The sequence below is a fragment of the Indicator indicator genome, chromosome 11 (genome assembly GCF_027791375.1).
Source record: "Indicator indicator isolate 239-I01 chromosome 11, UM_Iind_1.1, whole genome shotgun sequence".
Taxonomy (NCBI): domain Eukaryota; kingdom Metazoa; phylum Chordata; class Aves; order Piciformes; family Indicatoridae; genus Indicator; species Indicator indicator.
This window is the reverse complement of record NC_072020.1, coordinates 25046701-25055892: the sequence shown is the minus strand read 5'-3', so window position 1 is coordinate 25055892 and position 9192 is coordinate 25046701. Positions and strand designations below refer to the sequence as shown.

At 42.1% G+C, this 9192-nt stretch overlaps 1 protein-coding gene across 1 annotated transcript in view; it reads right to left on the bottom strand.

Annotated features, from left to right (window-relative positions):
- Positions 1–573: 573 nt before the first annotated feature.
- Positions 574–9192, bottom strand: part of ABCB5 (ATP binding cassette subfamily B member 5) — a 35510-nt gene continuing 26891 nt past the window's right edge. The window contains exons 22-28 of the mRNA XM_054384826.1: positions 8909–9009; positions 7382–7522; positions 6761–6917; positions 4888–5085; positions 2388–2594; positions 1256–1402; positions 574–771 (exon numbers count right to left, since the gene is read on the bottom strand). Of these exons, the coding sequence (XP_054240801.1) occupies positions 574–771; positions 1256–1402; positions 2388–2594; positions 4888–5085; positions 6761–6917; positions 7382–7522; positions 8909–9009 (1149 nt within the window). The remainder of the gene's footprint in view (positions 772–1255; positions 1403–2387; positions 2595–4887; positions 5086–6760; positions 6918–7381; positions 7523–8908; positions 9010–9192) is intronic.

The following is a 9192-nucleotide window of genomic DNA, read 5'->3' as shown; positions in this document are numbered from 1 at the left end:
CAGATCCAATCTTAATTTAATGCAAATGTCTTTATTTGGAGTCTCAGTGGTCAGTAAGGATTGACAGTGATCTTTGGCTAAGAAGACTTTACAGCTGCATCTAGCTAGTGAAGAAAGCCAAGGGGCAAGCACAAGCACCAGCTCACTGCTTATGCATGATGGTTGATCTCTGTCATACTGAGGTTGTCTGTGGTATCAGGTATGGGCCAGGGTATGAGTGGGACAAAGAGAAGAAGGTGTCCCATCTCAGTCATGATGTAGATGATATGACTCTGATATGACTCCGGATCTGGCTCCCTCCAGCTCACACAATCCCCAAAACTGCCCAGCGGATTCAGCCTCTGGGACATCCCTGTGTACCTTCCATGACTTACCCAGGGGCATGCACTGCTCATCTCCAGAGTGTGTAGGGCAAGAGAAACACTAGACAGAGCAACCAGGCTGCAACACATGGTCCCTGCTCCATCAGCACAGACACAACCAACATTTTCTCTCTGTAAGCTTTTCATGTCTTCCCAGGAAAAAAAGAAGAAAAAAATAGTAATAATAAAAAAAATAAATCTGTTTACAGTACTACTTAGAGACTTGTGCATTTACAAGGGCATAGTATTGTCCCTCCTTTGCCATTAACTGGCTGTGGGTGCCCTGCTCAACCACCCTGCCGTTCCGGATCACTGCAATGATGTCTGCAGTCTGCACAGTCGTCAGGCGGTGAGCAATGACAATGCAGGTTCGACCTTGCCGGGCGTTATCCAGAGCTTTCTGGACAATCTGCACACAGATGTCAGGAAAATGCTGTTAATATTTGGAAAGCCTTCACTTGTCGTAAGAACCATATTTCATTTACCTTTTAGCATCACCTGAATATATTTCCTATAGACATACATGAGATCCTTATTCAGTGGGTTTCTCACTGAGGTCGGTGATTGATCAGATGAGCATGAGACTCGTTCACCCAATTAAGTTCTTGAGTATCCACTTTGGGTCAGATTGCAAAGTCAGTGTTTACTATCAAATACAGCTAGTAGAAGGATAGGTGAAGAGTGTTAGCTCCCCACAGTGTTTTCTGCTTAAAGTTTTGCCTTTTTTTCCCTACTTTAGAGGTGCTCAACTTCCTATCATGGTTCAATTCACAGCTTGCAGTTGGAAAAACGACTGCGATGCACCTGCACCATGTTTCCATTGGTTTTATTCTACAGAAAGTAACTAGCCACATCCATAGACATATGTATTTCCCATACTAATCATTACTCACCTTTTCACTTTCTGTGTCAAGAGCAGAGGTAGCTTCATCCAGAAGCAGAACAGCAGGATTACGAACCAGGGCACGGGCAATTGCTATTCTTTGTTTCTGACCTCCAGAAAGCTGTGTTCCTTTCTCACCCACTCGGGTATTATATTTCTGGATGTTAAAAATTAAACAAGGCCTGTGAATACTCTTAGAGAAGGAAGATTAGAAAAGTAAAGTTTTATGTGAGGCTATAAAGGTCATTAGGTATTTCCATCTTGAAAGAAAAGAATAGTGCAAGTGGTTTTAATAAAGCTAAGGTTTCATAAACACCTGTGATATAAACAGTTATATATACAGCCACACATTTATACCTGGTCTGAAAATCTGCTTTCCCAAAGACTGGAATAGGTTTTGAATGGTAGCCTCAGCCATACAACAATATGGTGTCCACAGGCTTCTGCCCATGAGCATATGATCATAAGATTAATTAGAGATTTAATGCTTACTGACATATAAATGAAGGACTTGATCCCCTGTTACTTGAGAATAAAGAGTCCCAAACATCATTAGTAGTAATGAAGATGAAATATTTTTCAGCATCATCACATCATTTTCAAGTTATACAGCACTACAGTGAAAACAAACTATCAAAGCATTTTTCCTTGTTAGAATCAAATTCTTGGCAAGCATGAAGGTCAAATGCCATGTCATTAATTTTTGATTTATTGTCCCTTCATATTTGTTAAGAAACACTCCCTGTGCATGCCCATCCAATTAGAAATAGAACTTTCAGTTTTAGATGATTTTTTTCTAAAATAATTCAGTTTCTCAGAGTAACTTAAGAAGTTTCAGCTGTCAAAAAAGAAAAAAAAATTAATCAAAGAAATTACGAGGACTTATTTATACATAGAATGTCTCATTATTCCCCTCCCCCATATGCTGCTTTGTCTACCATTGTATCACTGGGAGCACAGGGGGGTTTTGAACAAAATAAGGATTTTAAGCTTGAAACACACTGATATTTTTTTAACATAAGTTCTATACTCTTACCCGTTAAGGGAAACAAAAATATTTCTTTTTAATTTGATCTATGTAAGGGAGCATTAAATAGATTTTTCCATATCATTCCAGTTCTATGAAGATCACTGTCTTTTACCTCTGGCAGTTTTTCAATGAAGGCATGAATATTTGCTGCTTTAGCTGCTTCTTCAATTTCCTTCTGACTAACCACTCTGCTGTTGTCTCCATATTGAATATTTTCAGCAATGCTGCAGTCAAACAAGACGGGCTCCTGTGACACCAGGCCCAGTCTGGACCTCAGCCATTGTAAATGCAAAGATCTGGTATCAAACCCATCTGCTAACTAGAAAAAGCAACAGAAAATGATGCCAAGTTTACTACAGAGCTCATCCACAGATACAGACCATAAACAGGAAACACGAATTGTAATAGGAAACCTGTTACATGTCGGATTCCCAGCTGAAATCAAGTAAACTTTGCATGCAAAATGGAAAAGAACCAGCAGTGTAGATGAAACATTTCCTTTCATTAGTTTTTAATTGTGTGTGTGTGTGTTTGCTTCCATTTCCCAATAGACAGAGCACAAAGCTCAGGCTATTCCTGCAGTCCTTCCAGCCCTGCTGGCCACAAGAAGCACTGAGAACATCGCAAGAAAATCTGTCCCTAAGAAGCTGATCACAACAATAAATATTCTTGGCTGAAGGTGGTTAACTCAATTGTAAAACCTCTAAGGAGGATTTAAGACCTTTCTATACCCATTGAAGGGGATTGCTTCAAAAACCCACTGCAACATTCTGACAATGATGCAGTAGTATCCCTGTGGGATTATATCTGCATTACCTGATTTGCAATGTCTATGTCTCTATGTGTTCATTCATATCAGTGAGACGACTTACACACTGACAAGCAAGTGACATGAACATCATGCCCCTGCGTGACCAGCCTGTGAGCAGCTTTGAGGAGGCAACACAGCCTAACCTGGCCATTCTCTCCTTGGTGGGACCTGTACCCCAAGCCAGTGCACTGTGACAACACAGGTGCCAGTGCTGGTGTGTGTGGTGAATGCACAAGGCAGGCAGTGACACAGGTGCCAGTGCAGGTGTGTGTGGTGAATGCACAAGGCAGGCAGTGACACAGGTGCCAGTGCAGGTGTGTGTGGTGAATGCACAAGGCAGGCAGTGACACAGGTGCCAGTGCAGGTGTGTGTGGTGAATGCACAAGGCAGGCAGTGACACAAGTGCCAGTGCAGGTGTGTGTGGTGAATGCACAAGGCAGGCAGTGACACAGGTGCCAGTGCAGGTGTGTGTGGTGAATGCACAAGGCAGGCAGTGACACAGGTGCCAGTGCAGGTGTGGGTGGTGAATGCACAAGGCAGGCAGTGACACAGGTGCCAGTGCAGGTGTGTGTGGTGAATGCACAAGGCAGGCAGTGACACAAGTGCCAGTGCAGGTGTGGGTGGTGAATGCACAAGGCAGGCAGTGACACAGGTGCCAGTGCAGGTGTGGGTGGTGAATGCACAAGTCAGAGGCAGTGACACAAGTGCCAGTGCAGGTGTGTGTGGTGAATGCACAAGGCAGGCAGTGACACAGGTGCCAGTGCAGGTGTGGGTGGTGAATGCACAAGGCAGGCAGTGACACAGGTGCCAGTGCAGGTGTGTGTGGTGAATGCACAAGGCAGGCAGTGACACAAGTGCCAGTGCAGGTGTGTGTGGTGAATGCACAAGGCAGGCAGTGACACAGGTGCCAGTGCAGGTGTGTGTGGTGAATGCACAAGTCAGAGGCAGTGACACAGGTGCCAGTGCAGGTGTGTGTGGTGAATGCACAAGGCAGGCAGTGACACAGGTGCCAGTGCTGGTGTGTGTGGTGAATGCACAAGTCAGAGGCAGTGACACAGGTGCCAGTGCAGGTGTGTGTGGTGAATGCACAAGGCAGGCAGTGACACAGGTGCCAGTGCAGGTGTGTGTGGTGAATGCACAAGGCAGGCAGCGACACAGGTGCCAGTGCTGGTGTGTGTGGTGAATGTACAAGTCAGAGGCAGTGACACAAGTGCCAGTGCAGGTGTGTGTGGTGAATGCACAAGGCAGGCAGCGACACAGGTGCCAGTGCAGGTGTGTGTGGTGAATGCACAAGGCAGAGGCAGCGACACAGGTGCCAGTGCAGGTGTGTGTGGTGAATGCACAAGGCAGAGGCAGCGACACAGGTGCCAGTGCAGGTGTGTGTGGTGAATGCACAAGGCAAAGGCAGTGACACAGGTGCCAGTGCAGGTGTGTGTGGTGAATGCACAAGGCAGGCAGCGACACAGGTGCCAGTGCAGGTGTGTGTGGTGAATGCACAAGGCAGGCAGCGACACAGGTGCCAGTGCAGGTGTGTGTGGTGAATGCACAAGGCAGAGGCAGCGACACAGGTGCCAGTGCAGGTGTGTGTGGTGAATGCACAAGGCAGAGGCAGTGACACAGGTGTCACCGTAGATAGGTTGTCTACAGCTCCATTGGAGCCACAACCTCAGGAGCCCTTATCTCTAAAAGAGGATGTCTTGCCAGAGATATGGCAAGGATTGTTTAATGTCTTTGAAACCTTGGAAGAGAAAGAGTTCTGTAGATTTAATTATTATTAATAGCCACACAAGTCTATTTTTACCACTTGTCCTTCCACAGGGTCATAAAATCTCTCCAAGAGCTGAATGGATGTACTTTTGCCACAGCCGCTGCTTCCTACTAATGCCAGAGTCTGTCCTTTGTTAACCTTCACGTTGAGTCCTTGCAAAACTTGAACTTCTGGCCTTGTTGGGTATACAAAATGGATGTTTCTGAACTCCATGTTGCCTTCAAAATTGCTCTGTAAAGTAACAGAGAGTTCACATGCTCAAATTGGCATTTATTAGCTTCAACTACAATAACACTTGTAAGACTTTGTTTTTACAGTGAAAGAACTGACAGGAAAGTTTGGGAAGCTGTTTTCAAAATTGCTTTTGAAGTGATTTTAAATTACATATTCGATTTCATGTAGATTTATTTATGGGATTATCTGCAGACGTTATGTTGCTAGAGCCTTCTGGAGAAACAGTTTTCGTCATCTCATCCATTTTTTATTTCATCTTTGAAAAGAATATCTTTAGATAAATAACATTAATATTTTTCATTTCTGACACATGAAATTGAGGCACTTCTATTCTTGATATAATCTACAGCATTTGCTTTCCTAATCTCACACTGGAGGTAGCACAATTTGATCAAATGGAGCACAAGGTCAAGATGAGCTATTAAGATAACAGAGCTAAATTCTCCAGTAGGCAATTCACAGGCATGTAGGATAAGGTGTGTTGTAAAAGGCAATGATAGTTGCTAGTCAGACATTCTAGGCAGGTAGATTTCAAAGCAGAAGTGGAAGAAAAGGGGCATGGTCCTACCCCTGTCCTACTCCTTGGGGTAGGAGCCAGCCCCAGGTACATAATAGGGGCACCACTAGAACAGTGCTTTGACACCAGCTGATGATGTAATGTAATGGGCTCAAAGCTTTGCCTTGCTAAGTCACAGGTATCACTGGTATTTGAGTCCAGTCTATACAAGGAATACTTTCACTTCAGTTTTATCTTACCAGGATCTTCTGTCAAAACTGTAAAACACCCATGCTGGAGGACCCCCGTTCAAGAAGATATGTGCTCAAAACTTTAAATGCTGAAAATCCTGTGTATAAGGTTGAAGTTATAGAACCTGGATTATGGCATCCTGACTAAGGGCTACCATCTAAAACCTAATTGGGAAGATCATTTTAAATTCAAATAGATGTGCGAATGTCATCCTTCAAGATCATGTAAAATGAATACCTTTCATGCAGAAATTTGACAAGTGCTGAAGTCAGTTTCCTTAAGGTCAGTTTTGCTTTAGGTATGAGGGGTATTGGGGATTGAGGGTTTTAAAAAATTTATCTTTTTTACTTTTTCCCTTTTTTGTTGTTGTTTTTCTTGTAGTTCCTTCTTCACAAATTTAGAACAAAACAGATTATTCCTCAAGTTAGTTTTGAATCCACAAGAGCACAATTGATACTTGTAAGAGTTTACACAGTAGTAAGAGGATGGTTTTGGCAGCTGTATTTCTGAAGGAACTAGTCTCTTTTATATACAAAAATAATGCATTTGTGTTTTGTTTGTGTGTTATTGTGCGTTATCTACTACCAGGCAACACACCTGTTAGTAGAACTGGCATTGTCAGTGTTTTCCTGAATCCGCTTAAGGTGTGGTTCAGTAGAATGAAAAATATTTGGTTTAGGTCATTCAGAAAAAAAATACACCTAAGTCTATATGCTTCTGATTGAAAACCAGAAATAGTATGATCCATTAAAAAAAAAAAATCACTACCACTCTTTTATATAGTGTCTGTCTTTTGCAATATGCTAAAAATAATGAAGCTATGAATAGTTGCAGACAATAAAATGTTGTTTAACATTTTTTCTGAAAAACTAACAAACAACCACCCCCCCCCAACCTCAATCCTTGCCACCCCAAAACCCTTACCAATTTTTCACCTTCTTCACTGTAGCTGTCAATTAGAGGTTTTCTGTCCAAAAGTTGAAAAATTCTTTGGGCTGACATTCTAGCTTTGCCAAAATCTGGTGCTAGGGAAGCAGACTGACCAACATTCATAGCTGCAAATATGACAGAAGAGAAAACTCTAAAAAGAAAAGACAAAGCATCATTTGTTTCAGGTAGAACAATGCATTGGGTTTCTCATGTGTAAAATAAACCTTTGGAATAAAGGTTTTTAGCTTCTTTATGATATTTCTGGAGTTCCTCACACCCCCAAAATGTCATCCAGTATAAGGAAGTTCTGTTTGTGCCTATAACTGCTTTATAGATGAGCAGTGGTGTCACGTCATGACTCTGCCTACAAGGAATATTAAAACAGCAAAGAGTTCCTCAGCATAGGTGTCCTGAGCACAGCTGCAAGCTTTGGGCATTCACTGCCCAAATATACATCTTTCCCCAAAGCAGCCCTTCTGCCCAAACTGCACTTCCAACCAGACTGAATTCCTGAATCTCTATGTGCCATTACCCTGTGAGGGGATGAAATAATTTGCATGCATTGAAATCACCATCCTGTGTACTGATTAAAAAAAATTTATATAGTATACTCACATAAAAACATTCTCAAAGTTGCTCAGACAGTGGGCAATGAGCCATGCCCCAAATCTGAAGACTGCTGCATTAATGAAGAACTCTGCAGACTGAGCTACTCCATAGGTAAATCCGTAGAAAGGAGCTTTTGTTAGAGAAACTCTGGTAAAGAAAGAGACTGTCCATAAACAACTTGTAAAACACACAGCAGACGCTGGCTGGGGGGATGGACAGGTTTCTGGGTTAAAGTTCAAGAAATACAGCTCACTCCCCTAAACCCACAACAGATCAGCCCAGAACGTAGGAACACTCACAAACAAACCCTGCCAGACCCTGAAAGCATCCCACATCGTGACACGGAAGTGCCCTTAGGACAGAAAGCAATGAGCTTCTTCATCCTCAGTTATGCTAGCCTGAATCTCTTCCTTTGCTTTTCTACAGCAGGGCAGGTCACTAGAGCAGTTAAGTAATAAAATTTAATAACTACCACATATGATCCTTTTTATTGAGAAAACAAGCAGGCTCCAGCACAGCCTCAGAGATGCCTGTGGGCTTCCGCCAGGTCTCATCTGAGCAGAGCCTGATTCGGAGCAGGGACATATTGCTGGATATCCCCACAGGGATTCAGACTAAGCCTCTGTTTCTCAATCCTTCCTTTTGGAGAAGTTTCATTTTGTGCAGATAATTGAATGCATGCTGTATCAGAGTAGGGAGGACTCTCTGACCTCATGGTTTAGGATGCTCCCTGAGGAAACAGAAATCTCCTTTCTAGTCTGAGCTGTATATCAGACCTTTGACAGCCCAGGCAAGCATCCTGCTCATATCTGGTGTATTACCAGTTCATCATACACTGAATTTTAACATTGTATTGGCTGAGAACAGATTATACAATGCACAATTTTCAATTCCTTCTTTTACATTAGTTATTTTGAAGGAGGGAAAACCCAATATTAGATTTTTGGCTATCTTGTTTAAATAAAATGAAGCTAGAAAATTCTGGCATCCCTGGTGTTTCCAAAGTGTTTCAGTGGAGACAGGTCAGCGTGAAGTATCAGGTCAGACAAGGGAAATGTATGAAGTTCATGTCAAGGTTCCAAAGTCATATGAGGGGAATAAAACCGGTTATATTACAAAGGGTGTGGTATGGGGGTTAACTGTCAGTACCTGAGTTAACTTGTGTCAATGCAATACACTGAAATGGAGTGGTTTTATGTCCTACACTCTAGGTATACACAGGCAAACAATATTCTGTAACGTATTATGGATAGCAGATAGGCAGAGAATGCAGTTTATAAAGTGTTTGCATAATAAAAAGGTAATTTCTGTAAATATTTTTTTCACTTTGCATTTAAGGATGTATATGAAAATATACCAAGTGAACAAATTTCAAAGCTAATATCCATTTACATAGCATCCTTTCCAATCTTTTGGGTATGCATTTATATAATGTCCTTTCCAATCTTTTGGGTATTGGACAGTCTGAAAGAAATGAATTCCCAATAAATCTGAAAGACTACAAAGAAAGAATTATAAAAATAAATATCCCACCTATATGGACCATCCAAACTAGTGACATATCTTTTATAAAATGCTTCTTCCCTGGTCAGTGAAGCCACAGTCCTTATGTTTTCAACAGCTTCTGTTGCAATCTAAATTGGGAGATAATCGAAATGTGAGACAGTTTCTAGCAACTGCGATCTACAATGTATCTCCTAAACACTTTGTTTCTTCCTTAGCACTTACTATTTTAGATCAGAAAGTGCTTGCCTAGGAGGGGAGATTGAATTTATTATCAGGTGAAGAGATTGTTCATCCCACAGTCACAAGACAAG